The 14,897-nt window shown below is 36.5% G+C and overlaps 1 protein-coding gene across 1 annotated transcript in view; it reads left to right on the top strand.

Moving 5' to 3' along the window:
* gucy1a2 (guanylate cyclase 1, soluble, alpha 2) overlaps nt 1-14,897 on the top strand; it is a 30,786-nt gene that overhangs the window by 6,015 nt on the left and 9,874 nt on the right. Inside the window, exons 3-4 of the mRNA XM_065280415.1 lie at nt 1,970-2,085; nt 5,131-5,939. Coding sequence (XP_065136487.1) covers nt 1,970-2,085; nt 5,131-5,939 — 925 coding nt within the window. The remainder of the gene's footprint in view (nt 1-1,969; nt 2,086-5,130; nt 5,940-14,897) is intronic.

The following is a 14,897-nucleotide window of genomic DNA, read 5'->3' as shown; positions in this document are numbered from 1 at the left end:
CTGGGGGTTCTCCAATATAGCTTAAATGCAAAATATTAGAAAAATATTTAGTTTGAACTGATAAAATTAGGCAGCTAACAAAAATTCATTAATAGATCTTAAATTCATGAATTGTAAAAATTTTAGGGCTGTCAAAATATTAGTCGTGATTAATCGCATATAAAATAAAAGTTTATTTTTGCCTAATATATGTGTGTGCACTGTGTGTAGTTATGTTGTATATATAAATAAACATTTAAAGATATATAAGAAACATTTATATATATGTATAAATGTATATATATATATATATATATATATATATATATATATACATATTGATAGGATTGATAGGATAGCATCTTGCAGTTGATGGAGATTTGTGGGATGCACATCCAGGACACAATCTCCCGTTCCACCACATCCCAAAGATGCTTTATTATTGGGTTGAGATCTGGTGACTGTGGGGGCCATTTTAGTACAGCGAACTCATTGTCATGTTCAAGAAACCAATTTAAAATGATTTGAGCCTTGTGACATGATGCATTATACTGCTGGAAGTAGCCATCAGAGGATAAAGCGATGTAAAGGGGTCATAAGGGATGGACATGGTCAGAAACAATGCTCAGGTAGGCTGTGGCATTTAAACGATGCTCAATTGGCACTAAGGGGCCTAATGTGTGCCAAGAAAACATCCTTCACACCATTACACCACCACCAGCAGCCTGCACAGTGAAACAAGGCATGATGGATCCATGTTCTCATTCTGTTTACGCCAAATTCTGACTCCACCATCTGAATGTCTCAACAGAAATTGAGACTCATCAGACCAGGCAACATTTTTCCAGTCTTCAACTGTCCAATTTTGGTGAGCTCAGGCAAATTGTAGCCTCTTTTTCCTATTTGAGGTGATTAATGGTACCCGGTGGGGTCTTCTGCTGTTAATGCCCATCCGCCTCAAGGTTGTGCGTGTTGTGGCTTCACAAATGCTTTGCTGCATACCTCGGTTGTAACGAGTGGTTATTTCAGTCAAAGTTGCTCTTCTATCAGCTTGAATCAGTCGGCCCATTCTCCTCTGACCTCTAGCACCAACAAGACATTTTCGCCCACAGGACTGCCACATACTGGACGTTTTTCTCTTTTCACACCATTCTTTGTAAACCCTAGAAATGGTTGTGCGTGAAAATCCCAGTAACTGAGCAGATTGTGAAATACTCAGATTTCCACGCTCAAAATTGCTTAAATCACATTTCTTTCCCATTCTGACATTCAGTTTGGAGTTCAGGAGATTGTCTTGAACAGGACCAAACCCCTAAATGCATTGAAGCAACTGTCATGTGATTGGTTGATTAAATAATTGCATTAATGAGAAATTGAACAAGGGTTCCTAATAATCTTTTAGGTGAGTGTATGTATATATACACACACAGTATATTTATTTAGATTTTTTTTTAATAGTAAAAATACTTTTTTACAAACAAGCATTTTTACAGTTTCTGCCTTTCATTTGATACCCTAATTGACCAACCAATATTTATTTATTTATATTTATATTTTGATATTTTTTATATTATATATTTAAATAAAAAAATCTATATACAAAAATTAAAATTGTTGTGTCTGTATGTGTGTATTTATATATACATAATAATTACACACACAAATATATTATGCAAACATAAACTTTTATTTTGTATGCAATTAATTGCAGGCCTAATACATTTTAATTTATTTTAATAATAAATTAAAACTTATTAACTTAAGAGCATAACATTCTCACTATTCACTATTCAGTTAAATTAAATGTAGTATGCAAAAATATTATTTTAATATCTTTGTAACATGACCATCTTAACGATCCGTCTTAATTTATTACATGTCCTGGGGGCCCCTGCTCCCCCTTTCTATCCATTAAAGGGTCCTTGGCCTTTAAAGGTTGAAGGCCTTTGGTTTAAACGCTCTCTTTCTCTCTTTTTTCTCTGTTTTGCAGTGGGCAGGAGTTTGTGAGAAGCTTGTCAGAAGAGCAGAAATGTTTGTTTGATAACTCGCGCTGTGACGCGCAGTCCGACATCTCAGGAATACTGAAGTACACAGCAACTATTTTAGGTACGTGCACGCCCAAGCTTGAATCAGTTTAATTCATATTTCTTATGAATAATGATTAAATAATGTTATTATATTGAATCTTGATGTAATAATGTTTTGACAAATGTTTTGCTGACTGATCACACAAACACACATCGACAGCAAACTCTGACCTTATGGCACACTTACTGACCCCGATGCATATAGACACATGTCAGCATCAGTACACTTCCCTAAAATCTGCCTTCATTTCTGCAGTCTCCGTTCCCGAGCTGTTGCTAAGATACAAACTCTTCCACCCCTAACCAGAACACGTTATAAATAAACCGCAATGAGGCATCTGAACTGAGCAATGCCCAGATAAACCTACTGCACGTCTTTCACGTATCAGAGCGTCATTGCTTCTAATGCCGCAGTTTTTGGGTCAATATGACACAATATGCAAGATTTTTGCATCAAAATATCCAAAAATCACTAGCATAGTGTATATTTTGTTCACATGTGTACTTACATTATCCCAAATGTTTTTAACGTTTGAATTTGTGATACTCGTGATGTCATACGCTGATCTATCTGCGCAGCACTGCATGCATATGCATTCTTGAAGCGTCCAGCACACTCAGTTGTTGTTTTTATCAAGCCACACTTTGGGCTTACTTTATAATGTAACGGATATAAAACATTATTTCAGGTGAGCCATTAACTTGCTGTTAAAGCTGGTGTGTGTACATTTTAGTGGTGAGACTGTGAATTGCAACCAACAGTTTACCCCTCAGTTTCAAAACACGTAGTAGGTAGGTCATCTGCCTACTGTTTTTTGAATACTATAAATTCGGACATACTACTGCTTTTCGCCTACTATTTTCATGAATATCAGCTGATGTCATTCACATCTCAAACTTGTCTTCCACCATTTTGAGTACCTGAAGTGGTCGCAAAAGAACTAGAAGCTATGCCTTCAATATGCTGTGAGCATCAAAATCGCTATTTTTACAACAATAAGAAGGCTCGACACAACATGATACTTTGCTCGAAGTATCACCTGGGTCTCTACACGTGAACTCGAGCATTGAGAACATTGTTTGTGAACACAGAGTTAACTTAAAAGAAGGTTTTGAACAACTGACTTTGGTTGATTTGGCTTCCGCTTGCCGCCATTCCCAGTCAGGATGTATCGATCTCCAAATTTGACGTAAGGGTGGAGGAGAGTAAAGATGGATAGCTCCTAAAGCATAGTTCCATAAAAATGCACGGATAATTCGTTGTTTTGTCGCAAGTGAAAAACAATATTGACCTTCTAGTTGAAAAAAGAGCCGCATTCGGAAATCGATTATTTACGTCTGGCAAAGATGGCGAGCGGACGCCATAACAGCCAAAGTCAGTTGTTCAAAACCTTTCTTTTTCGTAAACTCTGTGTACACAAACAATGTTCTCAATGCTTGCGTTCATGTGTAGAGATCCAGGTGATACTTCGAGCAAAGTTTCATGTTGTGTCGCGCCTTCTTAATTAGACAAAAATTAAATAGTGGTAGTTCGGTAGCAGCGGACAGCGGCTGGAAGAACGCATCAGGGATTGAGTAGGCATCACACCCTAACCAAGATTTTTTTGTAGCATTTCTTTTCATGACAGTTGAGGTGCAAAATATTGTCTTTCGTAGCCCTTTCCTGTATCCGTAAAATCATATTATAAAACAGGAAGTTCTGGTTCTTCATTCTGATTGGTTGAAACACGTTTTAAGCCGTGATAAAATACCCCGGTAAACCCACGGTTCAGACCGCATTACATAAAGATCACTGCGCGTCACTGTTGCTGCGTACTGATTTATGAAAATAAACATCACAGTCTTTAATCATTTTTTCATTGTGTCTTTGCTGTGTTGGTTGGGAACTGCGCTCTGTTTCAGCCACACTTGATTCTGAGGAACTACTTTGTTTGGCGGAAGAGTAATATTTGTACTAATATAATTACAACTTATTTGTGTTGTATTTTATGAAATCCTGCTATGCATATGAAGTAACCGTTTTATAAACGCAATAAGCATCGCGAAGCAGTGGGGTTACAGTGCATTTTATAACAGCTAAGGGGGTTTTAACAACGCCCCTTAGCTGTTATAACATATACTAGTAACCCACTGCTTCTTGGGGCTTATTGCTTTAGACAGTAAAAGATAAAAAAAATCCGTAAAGCGAAGCAAGCTAGCCAATGCTTGTCAGTAGGCTATTGGTACTTTAGATGGTGGCAGTAAGCTGAAAAAGGGTGGATGACGTAAAATGTCACATGAGTGATAATCATATATAGTTGGGAACTTGGTTACGGATGAAATGTACAACTTTCATCGTTCCACACTCTTTCCCATCGCCATGAAGTTATGCCGTTAATATTATTTAGTGACCTCTAGTGGTGAAACGTACGTAAACAAATGTAAGATCTTTCTGTAAATGCATCTTTTAAAATGCATTTCAAATGTGAGTTAATAGAAACACTATAAAGCGGTGAAATGTGTTGAGTGCTGTTTTATTGCTTTTAATGTGTGATATAAAATGGATCATTTCAAGAGTAATGATCAAATGAAGTTTTGTATTAATGGACCAAGTTTGACAGTCGTAAACAGCCGACAATTGAACTTTTGAAGTGCATTACTTTGCAGAAGGATACTTTTATCATTATAAATTATTATGATTAACAAACTTTTTATTTAACATTTCTGTCATCATTAATTTCTACTGCCGCTGTTTTAGAAAAGCAATAAGCCGCTTGTGTGTGTCTTACAATATTACCAAGGTTAGAGAACTTGTATAAACCTGATGCCTCAGGTGGCTTATTGCTTTAATAGAGAAACCCGCCAAGCAATTTTGCATTTAAATTAGCCGTCCAGACGTCTAGGCTAAAACAAATCAGAAATTGGGCTGTCAGTGACAATTTAATAGACGTCTAACTGTAAAATAAATGAAATGAAATAAATGAAAGCAAACTGTTGACTGCTTTCATGATGGATTATCATACATCTCACAAGTTATTTGAACAAAAACCACATGATGTAACCAAATTGATTTGATTTTGCACAGGTGCGGACTTTGCAGCCGTACGAGTCCGTTTCGGAGAGGAATTCTTTGGTTTGTGTCTGGAGGAGAACGAGAGGGTTCTGCGAGCTCTCGGAGGGAACCTACAAGATTTCTTCAACGGTTTCGACGCTCTTCTAGAGCACATCAGAACCTCCTGTGGTCGAAGAGCTTCATCAGACGCTCCCTCTTTCCTATGCAAAGATGCTCCTCAGGAGAACCAAGAGAGAGATGAGGAGACGGGTGGAGGACGGACTCTTCTCCTCCACTGTTTCAACCCCGACCCCACCGTTGGCGTGGCCATGCCGGGGTTGATCCGAGCCGCCGCTCGGCGTATCTACCAATCGGACGTTACGGTCGAGGAAGCTCCTCCCACTTGGCTGCACGCAGTCAATGAGGACGGAGAGCTTTCGGCAGACTCCACCCCCTCTTCATCTCCATCTCCACCCTCTTCTTCATCTCCCGCTTGTTTGTCCTTCCTCATCCGAGAGGTCCGGACACGACGCGCGTCTTTATCCGCCAGGTCCCGACAGCTGTCCCGTTCGCCGCTGGATTTGCGGATCGGCCTGAGCACGTTTTGCCGGGCCTTTCCGTTCCACCTGGTGCTGGGACCCAACATGGACGTTCTACAGGTCGGGGAGGGCCTCAGAAAACAGACCAAGAGTGATCCACACCGAACTCTTACCTTCAGTAACAGCTTTGAGCTGGTGTCCCCCAGAATTCCTTGCACCTTTCAGAACATTCTGCTAAGGCTGTCCACGCCGTTCACCATTCGTACACGGCCGGACGGGTCGGCCCTTGACAGTAAGGAGAAGGTGAGCAATTTAAATGTTATTGTGTTCTGAAAAAGTGTCTGAATCTAATTCAAGCATGTCTTTAAGTACAGTCATTCTCACAGCATTAGACATTAGCAGCATGTTTTCATAATGGGGTTTGTCATTTCTAACAGCTGTTTCCAAACCTGTTGGATTATTTCATTAATATGAGCAGTCTGTCGTGAAATGATTTGGACAGACAGTAAATTAAATTTGTGTTCAAGTGACCTTCAGGAGGAGGTAAACTTTGTGTGCAGGTTTCAAGAAATGATCTTTGGATGTTATGGAAGAATGCAAGTACACGCAAGGGGGTGTGGCCTCAAAGGCTCTTTAGTAAGCAGTGTGCTGTGTGCATGTGCAGGGTAGAAATTCAACTGAAATTGCAATAAATATTGTTGTTTCAAACAAAATTATGCTGCAAGTTCCCTGTTATAAGGAAATTAAATTCCCAGTTTATTACCATCATAGGCGGATTTACCATATGGGCAATTGGGCGAGTGCCCAGGGGTACCAAGATCTTAGGGGCAGCAACTGAAACCAGCAAAATGAAATACAAATTTTATAAAATTACAAAAGCACTTGTTCTTTAGGGGCGGATCACACAGAACATGGTTTTAGCGTTTGAACAACAATACCTTTATCAGCAGTGTGCAGCGTTTTTTATGTTGCCAGGCAACCACCAAATCAGACGTTTGGGGCGCATAAAAACATACTGCCCATATAAAACAATTGATAAAAGTCACCTCTCACTGCCATAAACGCATTCTGTGTGATCGACAATGACACAAAAAAGTTTTTCTGAACTTTCACTGCAATCTGAACTGGTTAGGGACAATTACATTGGGAGAATTCAATTGTGAGTGTGTGGCTGGGGGGCACTTATATGGGGCAGTTGCCCAGAGGCACCACAAGGTCTTAATAATCCTATGATTACTGTTAAAACCCATATATTCCCATTAATTCCCATATTTTCCCATTAATTCCCATGGAAAGTTTCCAGCCTTGAAACTCCCAGAATTTTGCAAAATATATAGGGCAGTTGCCCAGGGGCACCACAAGGTCTTAATGCGCCTATGATAACCGTTAATTTGCAAATATTCCTGTTAATTCCCATATATTCCCATTAATTCCCATATATTCCTGTTAATTCCCATGGAAAGTTTCCAGCCTTAAAAATTGCCAGAATTTTGCAACCTATATAGGGGAAGTTGCCCAGGGGCACCACAAGGTCTTATTACACCTATGATCACCATTAATTCCCATATATTCCCGTACATTTTCATATATCCCCATTAATACCCATATATTTTTGTTAATTCCCATATATTCCCATTGATTACCATACATTCCCGTTAATTCACATATATTCCTGTTAATTCACATATATTCATGTTAATTCACATATATTCCTGTTAATTCACATATATTCTTGTTAATTCCAATGGAAAGTTTCCAGCCTTAAGAATTCCCAGAATTTTGCAACCTATATAGGGAAAGTTGCCCAGGGGCACCACAAGGTCTTAATACGCCTATGATTACCGTTAATTACCATTAATTCCCATAAATTCCTATTAATAACCATACATTCCCGTTAATTCCCATACATTCACGTTAATTCCCATATATTCTCGTTAAATTCCCATATATTCGCGTTAATTACCATGGAAAGTTTCGAGCCTTGAAAATTCCCAGAATTTTGCAACCACAATCACATGCACACACACATGCATCTCTTTCACACACACATGTATCACACACACATTCATATAGCTAAAAGCAGAAACATCTGCCATAAATTTATTATTTAATATGATATTACTGTCTGGAAATGAGTGTTTGTTGTGTGTGTCTCTGTGTATTTGTTTGTGTGCGTGTGCATTTTTCTTGATTAGTGGTGTGTTTGTTACCGATGATCTATGATCAGTGTCATGTGATGATAGATAAACTGATAAATCTATGATGCTACTTCAGGATGTTTGTGTTTGCTCAGATGAATCTTCTGCTCGTGTCGGATCATTTAGCAGGTGCTTGTGTTTTCTTCATCATAAGCTGATCACAGAACAGTTTGACCCGCTGGAGACATCAGTGCCTTGCTCAAGGGTACAATGCTGATCGTGTTAAAAAAAACTTAATGACAAAGATCTTTTGTTTTAGCTGTGTGTGTGTGTGTTGTGTCTGATAACTGGCGTGAGGACTAATAAACAGCCCAACGCTGAGTGTTCAATGACGCAGTGTGACAAACCTCTGTAGATCACACCCATTATTATCAGCAGTAAAAAGATGTTATTATTTGTAACTTGGTGACTGCAAGTCATTTATTTTCAATAGTAGATGTGAAGTTACAAAAAGTAACATAATGCAGCAACTACCAATACGAGTGAAGGCTGTAAGTCACATGACATTTATGCATTTGGCAGATGCTTTTATCCAAAGGGATCAAGCCCATGACCTTTTTCAGTGTTAATGCAATGCTCTACCATTGAGCTATACAGGAACATGGATCACTTCATTACGGTTATATGGAGCGTAGTCTTTGAATAATGAGATCATTTAAAAATAGTCTTCATGTATGATCTGTCCCAGTTGTCATTCTGTCTGTCCTATAAAGTATACAGAATTAAATGGATTCAGATCGTGCACTGAAACGTTTTCAGACTCATGTTGCCATCGACCTTGGAGACACCTGTAAGACTGACATCATTCAACCCTGTGACACATAACAGAACGCTGTGAAGGACGTCAGAACCACACCATATCTCTCTCTCTCTCTCTCTCTCTCTCTCTCTCTCTCTCTCTCTCTCTCTCTCTCTGATTAGCACCTTGTTGTGCTCTGGAGTGCAGATGTCTCCTCTCGAGCGCTCGTTCTCTGTATTGTGAGCTGTTTGGAGGGTTGGTGCCGTCAGATCTGATGTGTGTAAATGTTCGTGAGTGTGTCACAGAAAGCTGTTTGTTGTTCTTTTGATGTTTTCTTATGTAAAACAGCGCTGCAGTTGAAAGCCCAGAATAAAGCTGCATTTACTGACAGACATAATTCAACAAGAGCGTTAATGAAATCAAAAGTCAGGTGTCAACTCCAGCAGACTGAGAGAGAAAAGAGGGTTGTTGATTTTAGCAGGTTGAAGGTGTGTAAACAGTCACCATAAGAGAATTTAAATACATCTATAATCTTGCTTGGATTATATCTTAAATCTTTTAATGACATTTTTTGATCTGATTTGGTTTTTCTTTGTGCATAGTTACACCAATAGGTCTTACGTTGTCGTATCATTCTACTGATTCTTCAGCTTCATTATTATTTTAGTGATACAGGACTATAAAGTTTATATTAGTGATGCACCTAATATAATATATATGTACACACACCATTTTTTTTTAAATGACATCAACCGATATTGATAGTTTTGCTTTTCACTCGTTTCAAATGATCATGATTGTCAGTCTATATTCTGCCTTGATTATCGACTATTTTAAAACAATTGGCTGACGTATGATAGAGGGGAAAACATGCTTTTATCTGCCGATAACTTTTTTCTTTTCTTTTTTTTCTTTTAATGACATTGACCGATATTTACTGATACTGATAGTTTTGCTTTTTACTCCTTGTTTCAAATGATCATAATTGACAGGTTATAATCTACCTTGATAATCGACTGCTTTAAAACAATTGTCTGATGTCTGATAGAGGGAAAAACATGCTTTTATCTGCCGATACCGATTTTCTTTTTTTAATGAAATCTACCGATATTGATAGATATCAATAGTTTAACTTTTTACTCCTTGTTTCTAATTATCATAATTGACAGGTTATAATCTTCCTTGATCATCGACTGTTTTAAAACAATCGTCCGATGTCTGATAGAGGGAAAAACATGCTTTTATCTGCCGATATCGATTATCTTTTTTTTTATGAAATCTACCGATATTGATAGATATCAATAGTTTTACTTTTTACTCCTTGTTTCAAATGATCATAATTGACAGGTTATAATCTTCCTTGATCATCGACTGTTTTAAAACAATCGTCCGATGTCTGATAGAGGGAAAAACATGCTTTTATCTGCCGATATCGATTATCTTTTTTTTATGAAATCTACCGATATTGATAGATATCAATAGTTTTACTTTTTACTCCTTGTTTCAAATGATCATAATTGACAGGTTATAATCTACCTTGATCATCGACTGTTTTAAAACAATTGTCTGTTGTCTGATAGAGGGAAAAACATGCTTTTATCTGCCGATATCGATTTTCTTTTTTTTATGAAATCTACCGATATTGATAGATATCAATAGTTTTACTTTTTACTCCTTGTTTCAAATGATCATAATTGACAGGTTATAATCTTCCTTGATCATCGACTGTTTTAAAACAATCTTCCGATGTCTGATAGAGGGAAAAACATGCTTTTATCTGCCGATATCGATTATCTTTTTTTTATGAAATCTACCGATATTGATAGATATCAATAGTTTTACTTTTTACTCCTTGTTTCAAATGATCATAATTGACAGGTTATAATCTACCTTGATCATCTACTGTTTTAAAACAATCGTTCGATGTCTGATAGAGGGAAAAACATGCTTTATCTGCCGATACCGATAGTTTTGCGTTTTACTCCTTTCTTCAAATTATCATGATTGACAGGATGTATTCTGCTTTGATCATCGACTGTTTTAAAACTATCGTCCGATATCTGATAGAGGGAAATATTTGCTTTTATCGGCCAATTACAATTTTCTTTTTTTTTACATCTACCGATACCGATAGTTTTGCTTTTTACTCCTTGTTACAAATTAACATGATTGTCAGGATATAATCTGCCTTGATCATTGACTATTTTAAAACAATTGGCTGAGGTATGATAGTGGAAAAACATTTTGTTATCTGCCAATGCCAAAAAATTTTTTTAATGACATCTACCGAAATAGATAGTTTTGCATTTAACTCATTTCAAATGATCATGATTGTCAGTATATATTCTGCCTTTATTATCGACTATTTTAAAACAATTGGCTGACGTATGATGGAGGGGAAAACATGCCTTTATCTGCCGATAACGTTTTGCTTTTATTCACTGTTTTTAAAACATCTACCGATATTGATAGATACCGATAGTTTTGCTTTTTACTCCTTGTTTCAAATGATCATAATTGACAGGTTATAATCTACCTTGATCATCGACTGTTTTAAAACAATCGTCCGATGTCTGATAGAGGGAAAAACACGCTTTATCTGCCGATATCGATTTTCTTTTCTATGAAATCTACCGATATTGATAGATATCAATAGTTTTACTTTTTACTCCTTGTTTCAAATGATCATAATTGACAGGTTATAATCTACCTTGATCATTGACTGCTATAAAAAAAGTCCAATGTCTGATAGAGGGAAAAACATGGTTTTATCTGCAGATACGGGTTTTTTTTTTTTAGAATAACATCTACCGATACCGGTAGTTTTGCCTTTTACTCCTTGCTTAAAATTATCATGATTGACAGGATGTATTCTGCTTTGATCATCGACTGTTTTAAAACTATCGTCCGATATCTGATAGGGCTAAAACATGCTTTTATCTGCTGATTACGATTTTCTGACTTTCTTTTTTTACATCTACAGATACCGATAGTTTTGCCTTTTACTCTTTTTTCAAATTAACATGATTGTCAGGATATAATCTGCCTTGATCATTGACTATTTTAAAACAATTGGCTGAGGTATGATAGTGGAAAAACATTTTGTTATCTGCCGATTAGAATTTTTTTTTAAATGACATCTACCGATATCGATAGTTTTGCTTTTACTCCTTGTTTCAAATTATAATGATTGACAGAATATAATCTACATTGATAATTGGCTATATTAAAACAAATGGCTGAGGTGTGATAGTGGAAAAACATGTTTTTATCTACCAATACCAATTTAAAAAATGTTTAGAATAACATCTACCGATATCGATAGTTTAGCTTTTTACTCCTTGTTTCAAATTATCATGATTGTCAGGATATAATCTGCCTTGATCATCGACTATTTTAAAACATTTGGCTGAGGTATGATAGTAGGAAAAACATGATTTCATTTGCCGATACAGATTTTCAAGTTTTTTTAGAATAACATCTACCGATACCGATAGTTTTGCTTTTTACTCCTTGTTTCAAATTATCATGATTTTCAGGATCTAATCTGCCCTGATAATCGACTGTTTTAAAACAATCGTCCAATGTCTGATAGAGGGAAAAACGTGCATTTATCTGCCGATACCGATTATTATTATTGTTATAAATAACATCTACCAAAATCGATAGTTTTGCTTTTTACTCCTTGTTTCAAATTATCATGATTTCCAAAATATAATCTGCTTTATCCTCAACTGTTTTAAAACAATCAGTTGATGTTGGATAATAGGAAAAACATTGGACAAACCGATTATAGCCTGATATATCGGTGCATCCCTACTCCATATTATTTGCCTAAACATTTATGTACAAATTTATCAGATGACTAAAAGTAGAAAGTTGGGGCCAAATGATTTGTGTGCTGATTTGAAGGCCTTTGACCATATAAGGGCCCAGAGCAATGGCCCCATAAGCCCAGTTTACCAGCCTCGCCTGGTGTAACCACAGGCTTAGTTTTTGATCAAGAACACAATGGTGATAGTTAATAAATCAACCCTTGTGTGGTTTAAATACAAGAACGTTGTGATAAAGTCAGAACCTTTCAGGGATGCACCATTCCGATACCTGGGATTGTTATCGGGGCCGATCCAGACCTTTTTTTGCTGGATCGGGTATCGAATTAACACGACTGATCCAATTCGATACTGTGGGTTCCCCGTGGTTGTTACTGCCAAGTTATTAGAAGGACAAAGTATTATAAAAGCACCATAAACGTTTTTATGCACTATAAACAAAGTTTTAATACACTCGATTCATGTGAAGGAACAAACGCTTGTTTAAAGATATTTAAGTTTATGGAGACTCTGATGTGGTACTTGCTATTGGGTTAAGGCAGACTGGATGAAACACACTTCAAACCCGTCATTTGCAAATAATCGTAGAGTATAGGATGATTTAGGCACACCAATTCTGCTCCTATGATATGTGCATAAGCATAAAGGACAGGTCGAGCGCATCATTCCCAAAAATAACCATCTGCACACTAAAGCCTTTCTTACTGTTTTGTGCAATAAAGGAAAATATATTTAGCCTATTTTAAATTATACTAGAAGTAGCAGAAAGCACACATTTTTAATTGCTTAAGAAAAATACAGTAGTTTCGGATCTGCCAGTATCGGTATCGGTTGATATTCAGAATTCTGGTATTGGATCGATAATGGAAAAGTGTTATTGGTGCATGCCCAGATCTTTTATCTCGTATATATTTTATATTGCCTGTGTAATGGATGGCCAGCTATTTTCTACACCTGCTGTAAAGGAAGAGAGATCTTAGAAAAGCGTAATGCTTTAATCTGCTTGCCTGCACATCTTGATAGAGTTGTAACAAAGATTGATCGATTGTCTTTGACACGTGTCTTTGAAGTCAGATGAAGCATAGCATGTCTATGTCGGGGGTGATTATGTATTTACTGTAGCGTTCTGTAAAGCAGTGCTTGTTTTAATGTCTCCCTGATTCACATCACCAGCTTATTAGCATGCAGTCCGTGTACGCTGTACGCGTTTGTATAACGCACACACGCAGCATGCTCTCAGAGGTGTGTGTATAAAGCTGATTAGAAATCACATTTTATAAGGTTGCCATGGAAACCTTGATGTGATGTATGTATGAGTACGTATGTGCTTATGTAAAGATAAACACTTAAAGCCTATGAGACAGTCTGTTTAGTAGACATGTGTACATGTGTGTTCATGTATCTATGTGTGTGTGGATGATGCCGGATGTAAAGAGGTTCAGATTCACAGTCACAGTATCGCCATAGAAACAGTGAAGTTTCAGAGTGATGAGTTGGATTATAGAAGTGTATAGTCACACACACACACACACACACACACACACACACACACACACACACACACACACACACACACACACACACACACACACACACACACACACACACACATGCAATCGTGCAGCTTACTGCATTATTGAAGCACAACTTCCCACCTCTGCATAATACATTTACAAAGCCCGGACAGAGGCGAGAAAACACACACACTTTCTTTACCTCTTTTTAATTTTTCTTTTCGCTTATGCCTGAAATTCTCTTTTGCATTTAATAGACCATGTTAACACTCAGCGTTTCGGGCAGATGCTGTGTGAATTTGATACATAACTGGCTGAGGATGAACTTTACAGTGTCCTTCTGAGGGACTCGGTGTCAGCAATGTCACTACACTGCACAAAATGACTTTCTTACTTAGTATTTTTGTCTTGTTTTCAATACAAATATCAAAAACATTTTTTAAACAAGATGTATTTTCTTGATGAGCAAAATTACCTAAGAAAATAAGTCTATTTTTAATACAAAAAATATCATATTTAAGTGAATTTGTGCTTAGAATTAATAATAATAATCTGCCAAGGTAGTAAGAAAAAAAGTTTAAATAAATTTAACTTTTTTTTCAAAAGTAAACGTTTTTTTTTTAAAGTTAAATTTTTTCTTCATTTAAGACATTTTTTCTCACCCCATTGGCAATTTTTTTTGCTAGATTTACGCACAAATTCTAAATTTATATTAACTATACACTGCAAAAAATGATTTTCAAGAAAACATTTTCTTAGTATTTTCTGCCAATGGGGTGAGAAAAAATGTCTTAAATTAAGAAAAAAAAAGTTTAAATAAATTTAACTTTTTTAAAAAAACGTTTACTTTTTTAAAAAAAACCTTTACTTAAAAAAAACGTTTACTTTTTTAAAAAAATATTTACTTAAAAAAAACGTTTACTTTTGAAAAAAAGTTAAATTTATTTAAACTTTTTTTCTTACTACATTGGCAGATT

The sequence above is a fragment of the Paramisgurnus dabryanus genome, chromosome 8 (genome assembly GCF_030506205.2).
Source record: "Paramisgurnus dabryanus chromosome 8, PD_genome_1.1, whole genome shotgun sequence".
Classification (NCBI taxonomy): domain Eukaryota; kingdom Metazoa; phylum Chordata; class Actinopteri; order Cypriniformes; family Cobitidae; genus Paramisgurnus; species Paramisgurnus dabryanus.
Note: the sequence above shows the minus strand (reverse complement) of the source record. Positions and strands in the feature narration are given on the sequence as shown.